This window comes from Orcinus orca, chromosome 6, assembly GCF_937001465.1.
Source record: "Orcinus orca chromosome 6, mOrcOrc1.1, whole genome shotgun sequence".
Taxonomy (NCBI): Eukaryota; Metazoa; Chordata; class Mammalia; order Artiodactyla; family Delphinidae; genus Orcinus; species Orcinus orca.
In genome coordinates this window covers 11,607,854-11,634,829 of record NC_064564.1, presented here as the reverse complement: position 1 = coordinate 11,634,829, position 26,976 = coordinate 11,607,854, and the positions used below count along the sequence as shown (strand labels likewise).

At 35.0% G+C, this 26,976-nt stretch overlaps 1 protein-coding gene across 1 annotated transcript in view; it reads left to right on the top strand.

Annotated features, from left to right (window-relative positions):
• The window catches only part of FBXO8 (F-box protein 8), a 39,180-nt gene extending 12,440 nt beyond the window's left edge, over positions 1–26,740 (top strand). The window contains exons 2-6 of the mRNA XM_004278683.4: positions 2,170–2,506; positions 5,295–5,421; positions 22,430–22,548; positions 24,384–24,580; positions 26,103–26,740. Of these exons, the coding sequence (XP_004278731.1) occupies positions 2,178–2,506; positions 5,295–5,421; positions 22,430–22,548; positions 24,384–24,580; positions 26,103–26,290 (960 nt within the window). The 5' untranslated portion in view covers positions 2,170–2,177 and the 3' untranslated portion in view covers positions 26,291–26,740. The remainder of the gene's footprint in view (positions 1–2,169; positions 2,507–5,294; positions 5,422–22,429; positions 22,549–24,383; positions 24,581–26,102) is intronic.
• The last annotated feature ends 236 nt before the right edge of the window (positions 26,741–26,976 follow it).

Below are 26,976 nucleotides of genomic sequence, written 5' to 3'. Positions count from 1 at the left end.
AGTCGTACTTATGTTGTAACATGACATAGCATATTTAAACATTAAGGAAACTTATAGCTCCTTACAAATTTTTGTTGATATTCTGTATTTTTTTCTGTGTTAATTTACTGTCTGTAGTTTTGCCTTTTCTAGAATGTCTTATAATTGGAATCACACATTACATAGCATTTTCAGGTCAGCTGCTTTCACTTAGTAATATGCACTTAAGTTTCTTGCATATTTTTTCATGGCTTGGTAGCTCACTTCTTTCTAGCACTAAACATTCCATTGTCTGGATGTACCACAGTAAATTATCCATTCACCTGCTGAAGGGCAACTTGATTGCTTATAAGTTTTGGTAATTATGACTAAAGCTGCAGGTTTGTGTGCAGGCTTTTGTGTGGACATGAGTTCCCAACTTATTTGGGTAGATACCAAGGAGCATAAATGCTGGACCATATGGTAAAAGTATGTTTATTTTTGTAAGAAACTGTCAAACTGTCTTCCAAAGTGACTGTACCATTTTGAATTCACACATCCTTGCCAGCATTTGGTGTTGTCAGTTTGGGATTTCAATCATTCTAATAGAAAATAAGAATTTAATTATTAATAGCTTAACCACTACTTCAGGAACTGCTACCATTATGGTAGTATGTGTCGTAGGGAGGAAAAGTTACTACCTTTTGTGGTTTCTTTGCAAAAACAAATTTCCCCACATTTAAAAATTATTAATATGTTCCTTCTCTCTGTATCCTCCCTCCCGCATCTCTTTATAGCTTAAGCTTGTGGATTTCCAAGCAGTTCACAGTAAGGACAAAGAGTGAAAAATTATCCTGGACTGTTTTTTCTGTTTTAATCAACAAGTAGCCTGTTACAGTGGCCATTATCCAACTAACAGACAATAATTCAATAAATATACATGCCTTTTTAAATACTGAAAAAATACTCGGTGACATTCTTTGAAATTCGACTCAATTTTCAAATTATTCCTAATAATTTTCAGAATTTCTGGTCACCAGTGGGCTTGGGGAGGGGTTGCTTTTTTATTTTTTGATTATTACTCCTTATTGTAAGCAGCCAATTAAAACAAAACCATATTTTAAGTTTAGGTCACGCTATGAAATTTATTTGAATGATTTTGAACAAAAATCCATTTCTTCCTCCAAATTTTTAAAACACGCACGTCCCAGTAGTCAACTTGGGCTTTTAAAACAAGAATATTTTGTTTGTAAAAGAGATCATGAAAATAATTATTTGTGTTAGTTAAAAGCTCTTCCTGATTTCATTTTTCTCAGTGAATTTATTTGCCCAGGAAAAGTTACTTATTTGCAAAACCAAGTGAAATAGAAAGTCTAGGCCAATAGTCTTCTAAATATTTGTATATGAGGAAGTCTGATATTTGTAAGAGATAAATGTAGAGCTACTTTGGTTGGAGGTCAAGTGGAGAGAGAAGAGGCTAGAGCACTCCCATCCCTTCTCCTGCCTTTTCCCAGGTACCTCTGAGGAGTCCATAGGGCTCCTGGAGAAGAACTGGAAAATTAGTCTAAATTATGATTTGTATTTAAAGCAGCAACAGAACCAAATAGTCATTACTGAGCTCTTTATCATGGAGTCCTACGTGTCTAATTTATAAGGTTTCGGAATTAGACTTCAGGGCCTATGTTACATTTTATTACAGCCCACAACTTAAGAGCAGACTGGCAAGAATTAAACGAAAAGCCTGTTTCACAGCTGTTATGCATCTGGGAATTTGGTTAAAAGGGCCTAGCTTAGCTTAGCCTGGGTTGTGATAAAAAGCAGGGTGTACAGGTCTTTTAAGTGAAGTCCTGTGCTCTGATCAGAGTTGTATTTATTACTGGCCCATAAGTCCACATAATTATAATTTGTAAGAGTCTTTAAGACGTCAGTAACTTTTAAATCTTAACTTGTGAAAAATGATTATGTCACCTGTGGACTTTAAAAGTGGTTAGCAAACTGAGATAAAGGTGATAATCAAACTAAATAGTTCTCCATCCAAGTTTCATACTTACTATGTTCCAACTATTTGTAATTTCCTACTCCATTTAATACGCTTTAATGAGCAATGTTCATTCTGATAAATGAATGCTTCATGTAGACTTGTTGTACCGCAGGGAAAGGTGGATTACTTTTGTAATGTCGCCTTCTTACTCCATTCTGGCTTTCTCCCAGGCTTGCAGATGGGTCAGGGGCTGTGGAGAGTCGCCAGAAACCAGCAGCTACAGCAGGAAGGCTACAGTGAGCAAGGCTACCTCAGCAGAGAGCAGGGCAGGAGGATGGCTGCCAGCAGCATTTCTAACACCAGTCATCGCAAACAAGTCCAAGGGGGCATTGATATATATCATCTTTTGAAGACAAGGAAATCGAAAGAACAGGAAGGATTCATTAATTTGGAAATGTTGCCTCCCGAGCTAAGCTTTACCATCTTGTCCTACCTGAATGCAACTGACCTCTGCTTAGCTTCCTGTGTTTGGCAGGACCTGGCCAATGATGAACTTCTCTGGCAAGGGTAAGTTCAGCCCACCATGTTGGATCCAGATAGCTCTAAGTAGAATCTTGCCTACAGGTTGTGGGATTTTTGTTTTTTGTGTTTGTTTGTTTGTTTTGGGGGGGTTGGTGCTGCTTGTTAGCATAAACTTTAACTGGTGAATATTTCATCTACTTTTTATATTTTCTAACCACTATTTGTTCAATGAATTAGGCAAATATTGGAAAGCAAAGAGATAATCTACTTGCTGAAGTGAAAGTAGACTGTAGAAATTTCAGCAGCTCTTTTACCAGGTTAAATTTAAGCTATAAATCTAAGAACTTTTGGTGCAATAGAATCTATGGAACCTAAGTTACTCCTTAACAGATTGTATACATGAGTCATGAAAATGAAAGAATCATTGAATCTTGGGTTTTCTAGCATTCTTTACCAAAGTTTACTTAAGTCTCATTATTTTAAAATGAAACTTCTGAACGGAGTAAAACATGTCTAAAAACAAGTTTTTTGAGACTTTAAAACCATTTTTCAATGAAATCTATGGAGAGAATCAATTATCTAAATAGCCAAACTTTAGTAAAAATGTATTACCAACAATGACATTTTTAACTCAGGCTTCCCGATGCTACGGAATTATAGTATTAATTATGTAGTTCATTTCTCAACCTTCAAATAGCTAAAAATCATCAATATCATCTTGTTATTCTTCCCTTGTCTTGTCATAATGAAGTTACTGTGGAAGTGAGAGGAAATTCTATTAGTAATATTTAAAGTATAGTTATTAATTTTTAATTGTTCAGTGTAAGAGGAAAGAAAAGTACTTTAGGGCTTCCCTGGTGGCGCAGTGGTTGAGAACCTGCCTGCTAATGCAGGGGACACGGGTTCGAGCCCTGGTCTGGGAGGATCCCACATGCCGCGGAGCAACTAGGCCCGTGAGCCACAACTACTGAGCCTGCGCATCTGGAGCCTGTGCTCCGCAGCAAGAGAGGCCACGATAGTGAGAGGCCCGCACACCGCGATGACGAGTGACCCCCACTCACCACAACTAGAGAAAGCCCTCGCACAGAAACGAAGACCCAACACAACAAAAATAAATTAATTAATTAATAAACTCCTACCCCCAACATCTTCTTAAAAAAAAAAGTACTTTAAAACTGGCTCACTTTTATTTATAACCTCTTTTCTACACTTTAGTATTCCCATCAAACTTAATTTATGATCCTATATTTGAACTTTGTAGAAGAGTTTATTTCTATGCTTATATGAACTCAATCAGAATGTGGTTTTCATTTGGGATTTAAATTTGGATTGTTCATTTTTAAAAGAAATGCTTCCTTTAGTGTTTACCACATAATTATGCCTATATATCTGATGCTTGGATTTTTTTTTCTTAGTGATAAATTAAAGGCTAGCTTAGTTTTTTGTTTTTTTAATTTGGATGTTGAGAGGTTCTGTTGCTTTCATGTAGCTTAGTAATAAAATCGAAAGCTATGGGACTAGATTAAAGAGACTGCTAAAATATTGATAATTTTCTAAACAAGTTACTAAACTCATTGTTACAAAATCAGTGATTTCATTTGGTTGGTAAAAATAATGCAAGGATATAAATTAACTATTAAGAAGATATTCCCATACAAAATTAGATATTTTACCCACTATCCTCAGAAATTTTGATGTTACAGGCTAAGACGGTAACTTTTTTGTTTTCTTGTAAGCTATGTGTGTGAGAAAAGAAGGAAGTTTGTGCCAAAAATCAATGATGAATATCAGAAAGTGAAACTATGGTTCACTTTCTGGATGAATACATCCAGAATTTCCAGGCATTGTAATAAGATGAAACGTTAGCTTTCAAATAACAACCAGTAGCTAATGCCTCAAACAGAGTTGGAAACAGGTATACCAATGTGTAGAAACAGTGTGTTTTGAGGTATGAACCATTAGCATTTTAAGTATTACAGATTTTGTAAACAATCATATATAGCTGTGATAGTAAAGAACCAGCGTTTTGAAGCAGTATCTTAAAAACTGCTAAACTTAATGTTGCAATTTAAGTATTGAAGTTATAGCATTACAATTTCTCCCTCTGCCCAGCAACCTTCCTCCTTCTACCAATTCGGTTATATTTCGCAATAGAGCACACTCTTGCTTAATTCTGTTTAAACTCTTGGTTAAGATTGCAAACTCAGGGGCTTCCCTGGTGGTGCAGTGGTTGAGAGTTCACCTGCCGATGCAGGGGACGCGGGTTCGTGCCCCGGTCCGGGAAGATCCTACATGCCTCGGAGCGGCTGGGCCCGTGAGCCATGGCCGCTGAGCCTGCGCGTCCGGAGCCTGTTTGCAAACTCAGGAGTAAGCTCCTTGGATTCAGATCAAGCTGTGTTTCCCTGGGCAACTTTTTTATGGTGTCTGTTTCTTTATCTGTAGCACCAAATCATGGGATTGTTGTAAAGACTGAGCAAGCTAATACTATTAAAATGCTTTAAATAGTGCCTGGCATCGAGTAAGCACTTGGTAAATGTTGGCTATCATTATCATCATCATTATTTATGTTTAACTTCAGTAGAACTCACAAATATTACTAATCTTTGTAACTCACATTTATTAAGTGCTGTCAAAATTGCTAAATTGAAGACATTTGTCTATCTTACTCTGGTAAACAAATAAAACAAGTATAAAAGTAAACATTTTATACTTTAGAGCTGTAAAATCCAATTTTATGTTATTTCATATCACTATTTTATCATATATATACATATTTAACTTAGAAAAATTCAATATAGTCATGTTTTCTCGTCTGCTTTTATCTTACTTACAGGTTGTGTAAATCCACTTGGGGTCACTGTTCCATATACAATAAGAACCCACCTCTAGGATTTTCTTTTAGAAAATTGTACATGCAGCTGGATGAAGGCAGCCTCACCTTTAATGCCAACCCAGATGAGGTAAGTGAAGAATTTGAATATTTGTAACAGTTGCGAACTTTATTGTTGTCTTGCTGCAGCTTTCCAACATAATAAACTTGCAAGTAAATTACAAGTCACTGAACATGACTTTTCAATCATTGCAAAGCCTGGTATTTGAAGTTATTGCTATGTGACTTAGTCATTTCTTTTTACCTTACCATGTCATGTTCTAATCTTGCTACCTGCTCACTTTGTATGGCAGCTTCCATGACATATATGCAGCCCGCCACTGGACTTGGTTGAGATACTACTACATTATAAGTCGAGAACACAAAATATGTTCATCAAACTTTATCTGCAGCATTTTCTTTGTTTCATCATTTCCATTTACTAACAATGCTATTTTTATCAGAGATAATCACAAAGGACATTTTTCTAGTTTGTGACACATAAGAATGTCTTTAAATAATGCCTTTAACAATCTAATACATGACGGCATAGAAACAACTTATAGATTCTGTTATAAAACTGAATAATTTTGCATTAATTCTTTAATTCTTTTTTCTTAAGACAATAAGCAAACACGAATAGAGAGCAGGGAGAGTGGGAGAAGCAAAAAGAACTGTTTGAAATTAATTAATTATTTAATTATTTCTTAACATAACATATGAGTGATCAAAACGTGAAGACAATTCTTTCTCTGATTCCCCCTTACCCCTGTTCTTATTTTAATATATTCTGGAAAGATTCGGAGTTTCAGAAATGTTTAAGTATCTACTAGACTTACTCTTAGAAATCTAATAGAAATTATGTAACACTCAGAACTAATACTTATGGGTGGATCATTTTCTGTGGAAAAATTTGTCTGGCAGTTATGTTAATTTACTTACTTTTCAAAAACCAACGTTCTTCATTTGTTGTAGAGGTATTAAGGACTCCCTAGTTACCTTAATATTAATATTCTTTAATTAATATTAATTCATATTAAAGAACTACTGATCTTATAAATATGCACATAATAATACAAATGACATTTTGAAATTAAATTGACTTTTGCTTATTATATATTTCTCTGTTAAATTTTTCTTGTACATGAATAAAAATATAACACTGCTACAAAGGTTTACTAATACATGTACATCATCAGTTAAGTCTTAGCCCAAATACAACAAAGTATATATGTTATAAAGCAAATATGTTATAAGCAACAAATATGTTATATTTGTTCTCTTTCACCAGTTTTTACTTTCAGTGAATAGAAGACTGATACTTTTAATGAAAGTAGAATGATTTATAGGAAGTTAAAGTTCAAATTACACATTTGAAACCAATATAATACGGATGTTGCTAATTGAAACAGTTATATGACTAGCGTTATAATAAGAAATATTTCACATCAGTATCTTGAGTTAATTGAATGATGATTACTGGAGAAGAACTGGGGCAGAGTAGTACAGCGTTTTACTCCAGATACGCAGGAATCAGGAAGGGCAGCTATTACAGGCCCTGTCTTATGCCCAGTTTATCAAGGCATACTGGCTCCAGTCATGAATTAACACCAATGTTGAGTAAAACTGTCATCTTCAATTCATATCACTTGCAAATGTTACATTCTAAGGAAAGTGTAACTTGGTAAGTACTGAGTTGTAGATTGTCAAAGTCAGACAAGTTGGATGTGACTGCTCATGTTGATTATGGTAAGTAGTCATTCCTCGCTAAAGGAGTACTAATTTTTAAACAAGTTATAAAGCATCCTTATTATGCAAAGATGAAACTGTAGATAGGCCCTTATATACTAGAATATGATATGGGTAGTTTTAAATATCTAAATTGGAAAAGCTAGATGTCAAAATACGTTTCCATCTTTGCAACTACATATATCAGACTATAGAGTTCTTCACCTCCTCTAGAGTGTTTGGGCGGGGGTGGGGGCAGAGAAAAGAGGCAAAATTAAAGTCCTCTTTTTATCTGGCAAAAAAATATTAAAAAATTTCAGTCAAATATTTAAAGAGGGGATTCAATTTACTAATTAAAATAAGATTTTTAGATCTTCAGATTTTTACTTATCCATCCTACCTACCATTGTTATTGAGAGTTGGCTGTATTTTTTCCTTTACTCCCTGGCCTGATTCAAGGATATCCTGGAGCATTCCAGAAGTATTGAATTTACTGTTTTGAAAGGGGCACATACTGCTGCCAGGCGGCATGGAACTGAACCATTCAAAGTGACTTTTGGTTCCAGAATTCTGCTTCTACGCTTTTATGAACATCAGTAACTCAGCAAGCAGCTGTCGCCTAATAACAAAATAGAATTCTCTCTTTACCAGAATATACTTAGGACATAAATAGGCATGGAAGGACATTGAAGTACACTTGTAGGTGCAGGGAAATGAGAAGTATTTTGATAACTATTCCACACTTGCTTTCATTGACTAATAAATAATCAATATCAATTTGGTTGTTTATCCAACCAAAATATAATTGAAAGATTATTCTAATAGGTGTTTTTATATAGAACTTACCTACAATGAGTCATACTTTAGCCAGGTCTTAGAATGACTCTTGCCATGATTTTTTAGTGCTAGCAGTCAGGAAATACTTTATGGAGGTTGATTTTTTTTTCCCCCTTCACTGGAACACTGTCATCAGATGTGTTATTTGGGTTCATTTAAGCCTGAGAAGTAAATTATTTTTGATGATATGTTTAAATGTAAGTGGTGTTTATTTTAAGTACCTGAGATAAGATGTATATAATTGTTCAGTATTGTAACAAGTCTACTTTTCCATAATTTCTAGTTCTGTACTTAACATTTTGATAGCAAGCATCATTAAAATATTATAAAAATAAGAATACTTACAGCCACAGGGAACGAGATTCTCCAAAGGACATCGTTCATGTCACGGATATGGGTAACCAAACTCCACAGCAGCTGCTGGCAGTGGCTTATGGGGTGGGGGAGAACTTCCGCACAGTTTGTGGTACGATTGTCTAGCACGCTGCTGTTATATGCATGACGTTGTGATCTCAGCTGTATGTAAAGTCTTGATCTTATGCATGAGCTTGTGTACTTTGTGGCAGGTGACCACATTCTAGTAAAGGAATGTGCTAAAAACCATCTGTTTACATTAGGCTGTATTTCCCCTGCATGTACAAGTTACGTGTGTGATTTTATTCCACAGCAGTATTACAATAAAGTAATTTTACTTATCAACCAGTAAGCTATATTCCCTGTGCTCCATTTAGTATTAAACTTTTTCTTGACATAGTTATTTTTAAAACTGGAGTTTCTGAAATTGGTAGTGAATGTGGTTTAACTTTATATTATAGGTTTATTTTTATTCATATTTCTATAAATATGTTGTTAAATTTTTAAAATTATATCCTCATTGGGGTCAGGTAAAAGAAGTCTTTTTTTAAACTATGTAAGCACATTTTTCCTGTGTTCATATAGAAAGACCCACATGCATACAATCATATGCATTGTATTAGATTGATCTGGAATAGAATCTATTAGAAGAAACATTTTAAATTTGACCTAAGCATATGTTTTAGATGGAAATGTATGCACAAACTATTTTTGAGATATCATCTTCTTTTTGTTGTTGGACCAGCTAAAATATAAACAGGAAATTTGGAGGCGTTCTCCATTATAGAAAAGAACTCAGGTGTTTATACTCAGATTTTACAATATCTCATATATTAAAGCTTAACTTTTTGCTCCAGTATACTGCAGCAAAATGTTCATTGCCATTACTTCATAGCATAGAAACAATGATGAAAAATAACTTTTGTTCCTGGAGATACAAAACCCTGATATCATCAGAATTTACACATTTCCCAAATGTATTCTTTGTAATAATTATTCCACAGGATAATGGACATAGTCAAAGGATTTCCCAAGTCTAATAAATTTGACCATGATAGGTTGTGATTAGTTGGCTCATTTACAGAATAACCTGTCAAAGCCTCTAATATACTGATGCACATTGTGAATATCTAAGAGGAGGGTATTGTATGCCGTATTAGCAGGTTTATTTGACATAGTGTCTTTTTGGCAGGTGGGTGGGGTGGGGGGAGTATAAAGTAACATTCCCGGGAACACATTCTGAGATACGCTAGTGTAGATTATCTGCAGTCTTTCTATGTGTAAATGAATATGTGTCCTTAAATGAATAGACACCTGGCTTGAATGATTGAAATATCCTGTTGTTCACTGACAGCTACCTGATGTTTATTTTACCTGTAATCTTCTTTTTTATTGGAAGTCTATGGATCTATAATTATTTGTTCTCTTTCCTTTGGTCTGAGAGTATTAATTGCAAAAAGATAAAATAAAACAGAGTTGAGTCTTGACAACCAAGAGCTTTATTCATGTTCTGTATTTTGATTGTAGTCTAACATGTTTAAGGAAAACGTTAGTTTGGAAAGTAAGAGTAGGACAACAAACCTGATAACAATATTGTATTCAAGTAACTACATGTAGACATTGATTAAGTATCCGTGTCAAATAACTTGGAACAGATCATTCATCATTATATTCTTGGTATCTCGTTCTCTACACTAACTCTATTACGTCTCCTGAAGCACAGGAGTATTCCCAGGGAAGGTTGACAGGCCGCTAGATGCTTTTTAGTTCGGCAAACGTACAGCCTTTTGAGGTTTTATCCTTAGTTCTACAGGTCTAGAAATTTGACTTTATCTTTCACCGAAATTAGATCAGTCTCTCAGGAATAAACTTAAACTGTAGGTAGTAGAACCTGAGCCAGGTTGACAATAAAATGGGTGTACTTTGAACAATGCCTCATAGCATGAAGAAAGAGAGAATGCTTAAGTTCTTAGCTATATTATAAACTAAAATATATCTAGGACCTAAATGTAAGGCCAGACATTATAAAACTCTTAGAGGAAAACATAGGCAGCACACTCTATGACATAAATCACAGCAAGATCCTTTTTGACCCACCTCCTAGAGAAGTGGAAATAAAAACAAAAATAAACAAATGGGACCTAATGAAACTTAAAAGCTTTTGCACAGCAAAGGAAACCATAAACAAGATGAAATGACAACACTCAGAATGGGAAAAAATATTTGCAAATGAAGCAACTGACAAAGAATTAATCTCCAAAATATACAAGCAGCTCATGCAGCTCAATATCAAAAAACAAACAACCCAATCCAAAAATGGGCAGAAGACCTAAATAGACATTTCTCCAAAGAAGATATACAGACTGCCAACAAACACATGAAAGGATGCTCAACATCACTAATCATTAGAGAAATGCAAATCAAAACTACAATGAGGTATCACCTCACACCGGTCAGAATGGCCATCATCAAAAAGTCTACAAACAATAAATGCTGGAAAGGGTGTGGAGAAAAGGGAACCCTCTTGGGACTGTTGGTGGGAATTTAAATTGATACAGCCACTATGGAGAACAGTATGGTTCCTTAAAAAACTGAAAATAGAACTACCATACGACCCAGCAATCCCACTACTGGGCATATACCCTGAGAAAACCATAATTCAACAAGAGTCATGTACCACAGTGTTCATTGCAGCTCTATTTACAATAGCCAGGACATGGAAGCAACCTAAGTGTCCAACAACAAATGAATGGATAAAGAAGATGTGGCACATATATACAATGGAATATTACTCAGCCATAAAAGGAAATGAAATTGAGTTATTTGTAGCGAGGTGGATGGACCTAGAGACTGTCATACAGAGTGAAGTAAGTCAGAAAGAGAAAAACAAATACTGTATGCTAACATATATATGGAATCTAAAAAAAAATGGTTCTGAAGAACTTAGGGACAGGACAAGAATAAAGACAGAGACATAGAGAATGGACTTGAGGTCACGGGGAGCGGGAAGGGTAAGCTGGGACGAAGTGAGAGAGTAGCATGGACTTATTATATACACTACCAAATGTAAAATAGATAGCTAGTGGGAAGCAGCCGCATAGCACAGGGAGATCAGCTCGGTGCTTTGTATCCACCTAGAGGGGTGGGAGGGAGATGCAAGAGGGAGGAGATATGGGGATGTATGTATATGTATAGCTGATTCACTTCGTTATACAGCAGAAACTAACACACCATTGTAAAGCAATTATACTCCAATAAAGATGTTAAAAAAATTAAAAAATAAAAAATATATAGGGATAATTGGGTCCTCAGTGCCCTGCACCAGGCTGCTCCACTCAGTATGATCTGCTACCTATAGTACCCACCTTCCCTGTATGTTTCATCTAGGGTGTTTTTGGCTTGAAAGAAGAAAGAGCCTAATAATGGCTTAAACCATATAAATTTATTTACTTCAGAAGACACCCAAAATGGGTATCCCAGAGTTATTTTAGTGATACAGTGATCTCATCGTGGGACCTCAGTGTGTTGACTTTTGCCCTCTCTTGATAACAAAGTAGCTGCCACTACTGAAGATATCACATTCTCATATGAAAGTACCCTCAGCACAAAGAAAGGGGGCAAACTCCCTCCTCAAATTCCTTATGCTTATTAGAGAGAAAAAATTCTTTTCGGGAGCCTTCAGCTCACGAGAACTGAATCACATGAATACCCGTAGACCAGTAGAAAACAGGATAGAAGGGTTATGTGATTGGCTTAGACTTAACATGATTTAGCAACTGTGGCTGATATGGTAGAAGCAGTGAAGGAGCGAAACGGCCTTTGGGAAGGCATCCAAGCATCTGCAACACTATTTTCACTATTGAGCCACTTGAAAAATGTGTGATTTTCCTTCCCTTATTTCTGCGGCTCTGCTGGTTTGGACACCTTAATACTCAAGGCAGGAATATTGACACCAGAGGCACAACAATTCAAACTGCTGGCGGAGGCTACCTTCTTGCCATTTTAGTCCTCCTGCCACTGAGCAAACAGACCAAAAGGAAAAAATTAAAAAGGTTTGAGGGTAGATAATTATGTTGTGGTTGAAGTGACTGAGCCTGATTACCAGAAGGAAATAGTTACTGCTACACAGTGTGGAAAAACAAAAGGATACAAGTGCAACTCGGGAGATGTCTAGAGTTCTTCTAATTCCATTATATTCAACTGTGAAAGTTATTGTTGAAAAATCACAGTAGTCCTGTAGGGGCAGGGTTTAAATCCCATCACTAGATAAAGAATCTGGACCAGCTGAGAGGCTGGCTTCATTCCTCAAGAGCTAAATATAGATTATCCCAAGCTAATCATGTTACTTCCATTCCCCTTGGCTTCCATGACATCCACATGATCCAGTTCTGACCTGTGACACAGACCCTGTGACAAAAGAGTACTGTATATGCACACGCACAGTTCTGGACATCGGTATATAAGGATGCAGTGACAGGAACACCTGCGGCCACCTTGAAGCCATGCAGGTTGTTAACAACACACCAAGAATAGCCCATTGGAAGCAAAGAATTGGGTCCCATGAGGCCAAGTGTGAGCCTAAAAACCTGGAGCCTTAGTAGTTTGGGATTCCTTATACAAGGTAATAAATCCCTGTACTTTTTTTGAATTGAGGTTCCTATGTTTGTAATCAAAACATCCTAATGCTGCATCATCATCATCATCATCATCATCATCATCATCATCATCACTGCTGTTACCCAAACTCGTAGGAGTTTGATATGAAATCCTGAACAAAAATTTGTTCATAAAAATAAGCAGCGCTAATTCTCATTAGCAAGTTAATTTTATCTCTAGATTGCTGATGAGAGTTTAGAGTAAAAAGAGCTAGTTGACAATGAGAGGAGTCCCTCACCAAATGTAGCTTCTCCTCTATAAAGATTATTTACCCCGAAGACCTAAAACACTCACGTTCATCGGCAAAGTCCCTTTACCTTGATCATCCTTAGTGTCAAAGGGCAAAATTATGCCTCTCAGACACTGAATATTATCCTCTCGATAAGTTAATAACCTTCATCCAGGTACAGCTGGTCAAGTCATACTAAACTAGAGGCCATTAACTCTCTTCAGGGCAACATGATGTATGTGTGGGTATATACGGATGTATGTTTCTGTCTGTTTCAATCTGATCTGTCGTGTGTTGATTTTATGATTAAGAAGAAAACTTTATCCTGTGTCTATGAGGTCAACTTTATTTTACACTCTGCCCTGACCATACTATATCTGTGGTCACCCTCCCTTACCCTTCCTTGTCTGCAAGAGGCATTCCAGCATGTGGTTTAGAATCAGTCCATAGAAAGACACTGGTAGACTCAGTATAAACCTTTCAGAAGCTTCAAAGAGAATCATTTTCCCAGGCTGCTTGCTAGTCTGTATCTAATTGAAAAAGATTCAGGCCTGGAGTATTCCATAGTTTATTCATCACTCAAACCACCTGGTGGGTTTTGATTCTGTTTTCCTAAGTCTGTTATAGGAAATACGAATTTGCTACCTCATTTAAGTGTAAATTGTCTGGGGTAAAAGCATACTGAAATTAGTGCACAATGTACTGATCTAGGACTTTGGTCTAGAGGAAAGAATAAAATTAGAATATTTTAATTGTAATATCTTAGCACCACAACCCTCATACTACAAATTTAAAAATGTGAAATGCTAAAATGAGCAAGATTTTTTCTTTGTATGAGTTTTGTTACAAATTTAGATGCGTACCTAGAGACTTTGCAGTATTGTATTAATATTTTAAGTACATTTCAAAGAAAAATCTGTTTGCCTTTTGTTTCCTTACTTTACCCTCTCTGACCACCTTGGCACCTCCACCATGTTCTTCTTTATCAATGTGACCACATTTTCAGTGAAACTTGACATCACTTTCTAGATTTAAGTTCTCAGCTTTAATGTCCAAGGTAGTTGTCTCTCCTACATCTCTTTCCTGAATTTGAAATTGCTGCTACCAGTGTCACAATGAGTGCTTTTTTTCAGTAATTGAAAAGACAATATTTCCTCAATTATTGGATGTCATCACTTGTACAGCATCCATCAATTTAATTACAGCTTTGAAATATGGAAGTTCGAAGGAAACACTACATTAAATGCAATTTTTTGACCAACTAATCGTAGTGTACATTTATCCATAAGATTATGTAACCTTTTTTTCTTTCATATCAAAGTTTTTAGAGATGCCTTCTTTATAATCAAAGTCTTAACATCTTTCTGAATCACTTATTAGCAGTTAAATATATCATTAGAATGACATGTTGCTTTTTATTTTTGGAATGGTTGCTTCGACCTTTGGGGGTTTATAATTTGAGGCATTTCCAGTGTACTGGTCCAGCTCATAGGTTTTTATGTTATTTTTTTCTTTTGTTATGTTATTATTTTCTCTTTTTTCCCCTATTTGAATTATATAATCCTTACAAATCTACAGCTTCTCTTGAAAGTCATCTGGAAGCTTTATACAGAGAGATTCAAATATTCATTCAACAGATACTTGTTAAGTATCTCTCCACTTGCTAGTTATATGACTTTGACCTTGGGCAAATTATTTACACTCTCCATGCTTCAGTTTCCCCATCTCTAAAATGGGGACAATAGGGGAATTCTCTGGCAGTCCAGTGGTTAGGACTCTGAGCTCTCACTGCCAAGAGCCCAGGTTCAATCCCTGGTTGGGAACTAAGATACCACAAGTTGCACGGCGTGACCAAAAAAAAAAAAAATGGGGACAAAAATAGTACCTATATCATGGTAGTGTTGTGAAAATTTAATGAAATTATATGTGTTAAATGCTTAGTGCTTCTAAGTGCTCACTAAAATGTAGTCTTATATTTATAATAGAAGTAGAGCTACACACACCACACACAGGAGAAGGCACTGCTCTAGGCTTGGAGGTTCTTCCTCTCCTGGAACTTTTGGATTATAGTAAATACATATTTGACACCTGAGTAATGGTCCTTCATGAAGTATGTATCAGTCACAACAACATCTTCTAGCTTTAGATGGTGATACACTTTGCCTTTAATTTCATTTTCTGACATGTGATGAGCAATCTTTGCATATACAATAACTTTTTAGTTCAGTGGTACTGTTTGGTTTAATCTTCTTGAAGACATTTTAAGCAATAAATCGAGGTCCAAAATTATGTTCAAGTTAAAATGTGTCTTGGCTGAAATGCTGGTAGGATGAACAGATACTTTAATTACATGAAGAAGTATGCACATGTGTTGGCAGTGAAACTACCATTTAAATCCTAACTTCTCTGCTTGTCTACTATTAAGATTTGGGCTTTTAAAAAATTTTTTAATTTTAACCTCCTTTTGAAAGTATATGTTCTGTTAGGAGAACACTTAAAAAGAATTTTGTTTATTTAAAAATTGATTCAGAGCTGTTAAAACATACTTATAAATGTACATTCTAGAATTTAGGTAATATAAAATTATAATTTTTATTTATTTATCAAAGTAGAGTCAGTCATTTAAATAGCCTTATATGTAGATATGTATGTGTATATCTATAAATGCACATATTACAAATGCAATATTTGTGTGTAGTTTTTATAAAGTGGGAATTCTAAACTAACATTTGTGCTCAAATGTGTCACTTTATCATTAGTTTGAAGTGTTATTTATCATACCTTAACCTAATAGAGTTTTATCTCCATATTTTGATAAGGATGCTGTGTTTTTCTAATTTACAGACAGATTAGAGATGGGGCTTTTTCTAGAAGCTTACATCACCTACCAGCAATTGTCAATACTAATTGCAATAATGATTGCTATATTTAATTATTAGTAGTAATTTATCACAAGTAACATTATCTTCATGCAGTGATCTAGCCCAGTTATGGGTATGACTCCTTGGAGACTGTTAGAACTCACAGACATGGCTCGTTTTCTGTTTGAGGCTATTAGAACCAATTAATAGGGACTTTTTATTGTTATTTGAAACCTTAGATGATGAAGTTCATGTTATTTTGTCCGATGTCGTTGCTTTCTCTCCTATGAAAAAGAAGCAGAAGATCTGTCCCACGCCTCTCCTCCATTTTTCCTGGACTCCATTAGAGATGATTTTCCATTTTTCTTTTGATTTTTTTTTGAACTATCCCTCCTTTTTGTGAGTTTCCTATTGACATCTTCTAGCTACAAATAATTTAGGGCGTATGTGTGACTGTTCTTAGCAATTCCTCAGCATTGTGCACTTTCACGTACGAACAGCCTTCCATAAATTGTTCTTGGAAGCTGAAAGTCTTGCCAATGCAAACAGGTCCATGAATAAGCTGACTTCAGTCCATACTCATGACTTTTCATTATCCTCCAGATAGAATGTGGTGTTCTGACCAATTTCAGTAACTGAATCAGAGGGAACTGGCTACATGGGCACTCTCTCTTCTCTCCACAACTGTCACTTCTCCATGTAAGTGTGGACAGCGTGTATGCTCTGTTCTTCCCAGGGAACTGACAAGACTGAAATCTGCAGCTCAGATTTGAAGCTGACATCAACATTATCTTTACGTATCTTTCCCAACATTTGTTACCCTCCTTTTCCTCTTAGTTATAAGTCACATAGAACCTTCCAGTGAATAGCCTAGTTGTGGGTACCTCAGTCAGAGGAAAGCATTACTTATTACTCTTATACAATAATCTTTCTACGTAGATGACTTAAAAAACTTGGGCATAGTTTTTGCTTTAGTTTTTTCAATCTAGTGACTAGATTAGGAATAATTAGAGTAAATTCCCATGAATAAAATTACCATGAATAAAAGTATTGTGTGACATTTCTGAAGTTGTGTGCTGAAGGTCAGTGTTATATACATAGGAGAGTTGCATGGTAAAGCTTAGTGGGCAGAATGAAATGAAATGACAGCATAAAAGCATAGATACCTAGTCTTAACCTTTCTCATTAAGTAATCTTCTGCATTTATTTCACTTCAGCTAAAAAGCAAGGTGTTGATTTTTTTTTAATTTGCAGAATACGTATCCCTAGAAGAATTTCACCTATTCAAGGTCTATGTGTTTTTTCCTCTAACTGTAGAGCACATGTTCTCTAATTAAATAGGAAGAGTGAGAACTGCTGGACTGGATAAAAATTAATAGATTTTACATTTTCATTAGCAATTCTGCTAGCACTATAAAAAGGAGAAATAGTATTAGAGATGTCATCTTAACCACTGCTGCTGCTATTATCAAACAAGACAGTGGGAGTACTCTGACCTGTAGAGGGCTGTACTCTGATGTGCTAACTTTTTAGAAATAATTAAGATTTTCAAATAAAAGCTTTCACAATATATATTGTATCTTATTTTTACAGTATTTTTAGTACGAAAATGTTACATTTCAATTGTTCATTTCACTGTGGTTAAAATGTACACTTGAATATTAATAGATTAGAAATCTAGATTGAAGTATTTTGTTTTATAAATATTTATTGTTAAAATTTAAGGATAGTTATTCTAAAAGTTTTCAAATGTCCTTTTAAAAAGAAAATTAAATGCAGTGTCCAGTTCGCTTTCTATTGTATAATGTTCAAAGGACAGATTTATTACCTGAACAGCAGTAGCCATGATACTTGATTTTTACATTTTATACAACGGCAAATTTGAACAAAACTAGCTAAAGCAAATTTTTTTAAACTAAATTTCTTTCCTAAGTTGTTCTTTAGGGAAACAAATTAAGGGTACTCCCTAGCATGTCAGTTTTGTTTTATTAGTGATTTCTTTTATTGATACCAACTGTTACACAGTGTGTCTGCCAAGTGTCTGGGCCAGTTGCCAGTACTTTCAGTACTAGTAGTCAGCACTTTAAAAAAAAAAAATTAAGACTTTTTTATTAAGAGCAGTTTTAGCTTCACAGCAGAAGTCAGTACTTTGCATGCCTAGCTTACTAGAATTCACTTTGTCCCCAAATACATATTTTTTGGTTCTGAACATATATATGGTAGATTTTACTTTTGAAGTACAAATAATAATGATTTCATTCCAAAAAATAGGTTTTATTAAAAGAGGAGAGAAAAACATGGGTATTTATATAATAAAAGAGAAGAAAGTAGATATAAAAACAGGAATTGCTGTGTGAAAGGAGCCATTCTTATCACAGTAAGCAAATGGAGAGATACATTAGGTAGGGGACTGAGCTCCAACACATCCTTTTCTTCACTCTGAATTCCTTCTTAATATTGGCTTTAGCTATTTGCATATGTTTTCTTGAATTATTTGTGTTTGCCACCTAAATAAACATTGTGTCTAAACAGCTTACCGCTCTAATTGGAGTGTTTAAGTCTTGGTGCTGTCATTTGCATAACAATTTTTAGTGACATAATCCATGGAGAATGCTTTACAGAGTTTCTTGGTTTTTTTTGTCTTTGAATCACTGACAGCATGAGTTCTATTAAAGAAAACCTTAGCATGAGATGAGATGAATTCACCTTAACTTCTCCTGGGTTTTCATTGCTGCTTGGCCCTCCTTTTCTTTATTCCTAGTGGATTCCCTGTTATACCCTGCACCACTGTTGGTAGAAATTTTTACCATTTTGCTCAAGGAGCCAAGCCAGCTCTCTTTTTCAACTCTCTCCAGATGGCTCATCCTCCCTAAAAAGAAAACCAACATGCACTGTTTTTGTCTTTTAACATTTTCTTCAAGCACCTGTCTCCAAACCTGTCTTCCAGGCTGAGAAAGCATGTTAGACCCCACCTGTGTTTTCATTCCTTTCCCCTGCTCTCCTCTTCTCTACTTGCAGCTCCAGTTATCTTCTCTTTCTTATCTTTTTGCGCTTTAATTTTGCCATTTTTTCCCTCCTATATACGAATACATTTTTCAAGTGAGTTGGCTGTACTCAGTTTCCTTACCTTGCTCATCCCCTAGCTTTCTACTTGGACTTGAGTTCCCATAACTCTGTGGAAAGGGACCTCTTGAAAGACATTATTTAAAAAGTTTCTTAAAGCAAAACTCTTCTACTTGTGTCTATCACTGTAAACCTGGCAGTGTGCATTATTTGGGGAAGACGTTCCATAGCTTTCATCAGCTTAAGGTCTTCACTCAAACCACACACAGTGTTTATTCCTTTTTCCTTGTGACACAGATGTCATAAGTCTTAATCTTTTCAGATGTCTTAATGCCTTAATCTTTTCTTCTTTCCTAAATAGCTTCATCTTTAGACCTAATATCCCTGTATCCCTCAACTCTTCCTCACATAACATGAAGTCTAGACCCTCCAACAATCCAATCAGGCCCTGGTTTCCTTTATTCAGATAGTTCTAATTTGTCGGTATGCCCCATAAAATGTGACATCCAGAATTGGACACTTTTTAGTGAATCATGTAGATGATAATGAGCTAAAACCTTCCTTTTTCTGGAAACTATGTTAATATAGGCTAATATTAATGTTCATGATTTCCTCTCTGCCTGTGAGACACACGTGCATGCACACACGTACACACACAGAAACACACACATATACTGCTGAGAGTTTTAGTCCTGATTAATAACTATAATTAATGCTATATGATCTAGGGATTCCTCTGTACCATTCTTGTAAAACATTATTAAAAATCAAAAATACTCATACACATATTAAACAAATATATAGTTACTCAACAGATGTCATGCTATGGTTTCTTTCGTATTTTATTGCTTTTTACAAAACAAGATAGAAATTCGGATGGTGGCCAGCTTGCTTATTGAAGACAATTATAATCCGGTCCCATGTCCTTTTCTGTTTTGTCATCCCTACTCTTCACTCTGAAAGCCCTGCTAAAGTAATCTTCCTTTCCAAAGGAATCCCGGGCTTGAAACTGATGCTGTCTTTCCTCAAAACCAGCAGTGTTGGCTGATTTCAAGCCTGTGTAGCCGGTTTTCAGGACTGGGTTGAAAACCATCTGCTTACTCCTCTGCATCTGATTGATTTTGGAGAACTCAAGTGAGGTTACATATTAAATTCTCAAACATGTATTCCGTTAAAAAAGGAAATGACCAACAATTGTATGATGCTTGCATAAGGCAAATGCCAGTGTTAATTTACAACTGAGGAGCATCAAACCATATTAACAATGGCATATATCATATAATTAGAGAATTACATGCTATTTAACAGATCACATTAGTGGTTTTTTTTTACATTTTGTAAATTTTTAAAAAGTAAGTTAGAATTAGTTTTGTGTCTCTTAAATACTGATTTACAAGTAAGCATGGATAAAGAACCTATTAATTACTACTTAATTGACATTCCTTTGTCTTTGAATCACTTGGATTAAAATTAAGCACTGGTAATACTTCTAATATGTTGTTATGCTTTTTTTTTTTTTTTTTTTTTTTGTGTGTGTATTTTTTTGCGGTACGCGGGCCTCTCACTGTTGTGGCCTCTCCCGTTGCGGAGCAACAGGCTCCGGACGCGCAGGCTCAGCGGCCATGGCTCACGGGCCCAGCCGCTCCGCGGCATGTGGGATCTTCCCGGACCGGGGCACGAACCCGTGTCCCCTGCATCGGCAGGCGGACTCTCAACCACTGCGCCACCAGGGAAGCCCATGTTATGCTTTTTAAATGGAGGAGTTTTAGAAAAAAAATCAAAACCTGGTTTAATTTTGCAGAGTAGATCAATTAAATATACAGTCAACTCTCGATTGTTCAAACGAATGGAGGAAAGGATGGAACAAGCATTCCTGTTTCTCTCGTTCCTGCCCCCTCAGACAATTGCTGAGAGCCTCATTCCAAACAAGTTCTTTGGCTTTTCATCTTGATCGTGTTACGTGCTCTAGCCTTGTATCCAGGGTGCAGTCTGAAATATGGCTTACCACTGAGTTGGCAAAGTTTCACGTTCTCACATTCTGCTCTTTATATGCTTTTTAAAATCAGTGCTTTAGGATTGTTTTTATACTTTTCAAATTCTTATGAAAATCTGATAACATTGCTAATAGCCTGTTATCCTCATAAAATTAGTTTTATATAAAAACCTTATCTTTGAATTACATTTTATAGATTATTAGAACCTTTCAAAAGCATAACCTCATGGTACCAAATTGCTTAAAAAATGTAATATAAAAAATTTATGAGAGTTTTTATAAAAATTCTTCCAATTTTTTGAATTCCTAATGTATGCAATATTTCTGATCACTATGTAAGTGTTTGTAAAGGGAAGAAATGCGGAAGGAATTTATGTGTGAAAACAGTATGTTGTGTGTATATAATATGTCATTTTCTCTACCAATTAACTGCACACATTGTGCTATTATCCAGACATGAGCATTCATGGGAATGCATGTATCTGGATAACTGTGAGTTGAAATAAACACACCTGCTTTTATTTCAATAACTGCACATTCAAATCCACATAAGGCATTTATTTGAATGTGACCTTCATATACATGAGAGAACATTGGTTTCAGTGTTTGATTTTTTTGTTGCTATTTTGTTGTTGGTGGTTTAAATCTAAAGTAGGGTACAACCTTACGGGTAATGCTTCTCTGGAAAACTTTGCATGCAGAGAAAAGGAAATTCAAAGATAAACCCTATGAAAAACACTGAAATTGTTTTGTCTTATTATGTTTAACCTCAGTGTGCATTGGAGCTAAATTCTTACAGAATGTATTGATAGCAGTGCTTGAAGCCAAAGTGTATACCACCCATAAACCAGTCTGGAACTCTGCTCCTTTTACTTTAAGTAAATTTAATGATTATTCTTTCCAGAAAAAACCTGTTAGTCTTTGATTTGGAGAATGCTTTTTTCTCAAGAAGCTATTTCCTTGAAAAGTGTGTTAGAATATGTGTCTGAGCTTTAGAAATCATGTTTTCCATTAGGCAATTGAAGTGTTTGTTGTAAGGCTTATTCTTAAAGTCTGTGTAATTGTTCTTCCCCACTCCCCCCACCCCCAATTTAGGTCATATTTCTGGATAGTTAGTTTTAACTGACCTGAGCCAGAAAATTGAATTAGGCTGTCCTTAGAAGTCTTAACTTTGAATTTCCTACTTTTCATTGCATGTAAACTATCAACCACAAATAACAGTTTCAGTTCAAGTTCTAGTTTGTATTTTGCATGTTAAAGCTATAAACAGTCTATTAATGCTGGAAAGAATCTATAGCTGTTGTTCTGCTGTTGCCTAATTGTTAAATTTACAAAGGAAGACTGGTTTTATTTATGTAGACTTGTCTTTCTGTCTTAGGGAGTGAACTACTTTATGTCCAAGGGCATCCTAGATGATTCACCAAAGGAAATAGCAAAGTTTATCTTCTGTACAAGAACACTAAATTGGAAAAAACTCAGAATCTATCTTGATGAAAGGTAAAAAAAAATTAATTTTTCATCAGACATGAGTTAAATACTGCTTTTAATGAGTTAAGTTTTACCTTAAAAACTGTACTACGTAGCATTCATCTAGTTGCAAAATTGAGTGAAGACAGGAAAAAGATTCCTATACCTTGCAAATCATTTCTCTTGCGAGCTGATGAGGAATTTACCATTGTAAAGGTAAAAAAAAAAAGCCCAAGCACAGACGCAAAATGGAAGTCCAGCATCTTTGTGGTAGCAGACCAAAACTAGACATAAAATCTAAGTGTTTGGTAACTAAAAGTTCTGAATTTTGAAATTGTCCATATACAAATCAAATGGACAAATAGTACTCATACACACAAACCCTATAAGGTGTGTATATTTGCATCATACTACGCAAAAGTGTCATGTAAAAGCTTGAAAATTCCGGAAGTGTGATTTAATAGCGTGCTTTACAGAGACAGTGCCTCATATGCTGTTTTGACTTGATAGTCATTCATTTGTACTCTTGAATTCTGGGTATCAACAGACAGAAAAATATTGTGAAAATATTTTGATGTGACATCACCGAACTACCATTTTAAAAATTATAGATCTCATAGAAATCTAAAGAACGGCTCAAAAATGTGTTTGTCTTTTCATTGTAATTCTCTTTTTTTTTAATTTCTCAGGATTTTTCAACAACAATTTGTATTTATTATATTCCAGGAACTTTGCTAGAAGTAGCAGTATGCAGTTGATTAAAATATAATCCCTGTCCTTGAGGCATTTATAGTTCAGCATATCGGTCATTGAAAGAAATTTCTTACGTAAAGACGGTGTCATTAACTCTTTTTGTCCTTAAATGCTAGGTACCTAGGGATCAGCAGTTTTTCTTTAAAGAACCAGATATTTCTGTGAATATTTTAGGCTTTGAAGGACATATGCTCTCTATTGCAGCTACTTATAACACATGCCATTGTGTCATGAAAGCAGACATAGACAATAAGTAAACAAGTGAGTATAGCTGTGTTCTAGTAAAACTTTATTTATAAAAACAGGCAGTGGGCTGTAGTATTTGGCCCACTAGCTGTAGTTTGCCTATCCCTGCCATAAGCAACTGGTAGAAATTAAGATTTCTATAATCATGGTCATATAATCACAGTTGAGTTCAGTAAGGATTGAAGCATATTATAACAAAGTGTGACTATTAGAACGCTATTGATAAAAAACAAGTATATATGCACATATGTACACAAATATTTATAAAATTGTAAACAACCTAAATCTATATCATTAGAATTCTTATATCCATAAGATACGCTACTGTGGAGCCATTTAAATGAAAGAGTTAGATCTTTGTGTAAAGACACAGAAAGCTGCTCACAATACACTATATGAAACAAGCAAAAGCAAATTCTAGAACAATATAGGGTATATGTAGACACTTAAAAAAAGTCTACATAAACAATTGTTACCTCTGGTGATGTGGATTGGTATGGAAAGTGAAGATTCTCCTTATTTTCATAATTAAAAAAATAAAGAATTCTGTTTGTCATTTGGATTTAGCCAAGAAGATACTTGAAAAAAGTTACCATTTTTAATATTGAAAAATTCATTTTATAGTTAGAATTTCTAGTTTCACCTTGTTTTGTTATTCTATTCATGAAGATTTTTAAATTGCTTAATTTTATAAATAATCATACTTTGATGTTTTAAAATTTTAAGACACATATACTTTATAGGATTGCTGATGTGGTAATCAACAAAGTATTTTCATCCAAAAAATGAATAATCTGTGATTTTTCCCATCATTTTTTTAATAGAGAAAAGTTAACTAAAACTGTACCTTTTTCTTTTTCTACTAGGAGAGATGTCTTGGATGACCTTGTAACACTGCATAATTTTAGAAATCAGTTCTTGCCCAATGCACTGAGAGAATTTTTTCGTCACATCCATGCCCCTGAAGAGCGCGGAGAGTATCTTGAAACACTTATAACAAAGTTCTCACATAGATTCTGTGCTTGTAACCCTGATTTAATGAGGGAGCTTGGCCTTAGTCCTGGTAAGAATGTATATAGTGAATTCCTTCCTTCTCCCATTCCCATCTCTAGGTAAAAATAGTAGTAGATGAGATATTTTTCTCACTATGGGGAAAAATGCTTCCTGTAGTTACATATACTTGTCTTATTGCTTCTAGCAATAACTAGGTTGTCATAGCTATTATTTACATGTAGTAAATATACTGTTTTAGGAGGAAAGTTAGACTTAGGTATATAAATTCTTTAAAATTCTTGTTTAAGCATTGGATATTTTTACTAGTCTAATCAAAAACTTGAGAGATTATTTTTAAAGCTTTTAATAATACACATATTACATAGGTAACACCTAGAATTTTTCTACTAAAATTTGTTTTTAATACAACTAGTTTTCACTGTTTGTGTGTATGTGTATATGGGCATGGTATAGCCTGAGTCACCTATGTATTTTTTTCATGTGATATGGATTTATTTCTCTCTTCATATCAAAAAATCTTGTTGTGCTTCTCTTACTACAGAGATTGCAAAGCCTTTTCCTATCATATGAAATTTGTTGAGCATGCTTGTGCAAGACAATCTTTATTAAGACTGCAATATTCTGAAAAATAAACACCATAGTAGTAGCAAGTACTAGTAGCAAGTATCATGACGTTTCTTACTGTTTTAACAGTAAACATCAACTATAGCCCTGAACAATATAAAGAAGAAAGTTTTTGTTGTGTGGGCTCAAGTTTAGCAATTTTTTCCCTAAAGATTTACTTTTGAGATTAATATGTAAATTCCATAGACCTTTTAAATACATATCTTAAATGACAAGGGTAATTTAATAAGCTTGTGAGATGTTTACGTTTTATTTTCTAGTACCAAGTTAATACATTTTATTGTCATTAAAAATGCTTTCTAATTAAATTAGGTTTTTGTAAAAGCGTTTGAAAATAAACATCCGACTTTTTTTTTTTTTTTTTTTTTTGCGGTACGCGGGCCTCTCACTGTTGTGGCCTCTCCCGTTGAGGAGCACAGGCTCCGGACGTGCAGGCTCAGTGGCCATGGCTTACGGGCCCAGCCGCTCCGCAGCATGTGGGATCTTCCCGGACCAGGACACGAACCCGCGTCCCCTGCATCGGCAGGCGTACTCTCAACCACTGCGCCACCAGGGAAGCCCCCCGACTTTTTTTTTAATGGGAAGATATACTGACAGTACAAATGTATTTAATGGGTAGTTGAATGGGAATATCACATTTGAAAGCAAGAGAAATAAAGCCAATTCTGAAATTTTTAAATTTAGAATGACTTTTTACTATAAACTCCTAAACTATTTGAAGAAAATGCTCACTGAATTGGTGTTCAGTTAGGATGATCGACATCCCTGTTTGCCCAGGAGAGGAGTTTCCTAGGACACAGGACTTTCATCACCAAGCTGGGGAAGGCCCAGGCGATTATGTTTAATTATAATCTAATCTTGAGCTTTAGAAATTATGAACAGTTTTGCCTTTGAGACCACAGTTTAAAAACCAGCCAGTAATTCAAGGTGTTTCTTTCTCCTTCCAGATGCTGTCTATGTACTGTGCTACTCTTTGATTCTACTTTCCATTGACCTCACTAGCCCTCATGTGAAGAATAAAATGTCAAAAAGAGAATTTATTCGAAATACCCGCCGTGCTGCTCAGAACATTAGTGAAGATTTTGTGGGGCACCTTTATGACAACATCTACCTTATTGGCCATGTGGCTGCATAAGAGCACAATTGCTAGGACTTTAACTTTTAACTTCAAACTAAAACTACCCAAGGACTTATTTAGAGGATATGGGGGTTACATTAGTGCTGGTCATTCTAGCCTCTGTATACAATCAAGCTTGAGTGTACAACCTTTTTTTCTTTTACTCTTTTCTTTTTTAGTAATTTCCTTGGGGAACTAAAGAATTTTGCAGAATTTTTCTTAATTTTGCTTATCATGTTTTGCACAAAGCAGAGACATTGTCTGACACAGCTGTTTAAGAATGTTAAACTGACATTATACTCTAAAAAAGATGGTATATTTGTGCATTAGATTTGCCTGAAAAACTTTATTCATTTCCATTCTTTTTTAAAATACCATGTAATGTGTACATATTTAACTAAAAAGATTTATAATCATAATTATTTTATTGTAAAGATTTTAACTAAAGCCTTTCCTTTTTCTCTCAAACTGAGTTCTGAAATTTATTTGATTCTGATATGAAATTATTACTGTCTTCATAAAAGTTGGATCTGACTTCAATAGAAAGCAATACCAGCTTCTCTTTCCTTTGAACTTTGAAAAGAGTATTGATTTGTTACTATGCAAAACAGGCACTTATTTTTATAACAGAAATTAATCACTTCATTTTTTAAATTTCTGCGTTAGTTAAGTCTCAAGTCCTTTAAACCATAGCAAAACACGTT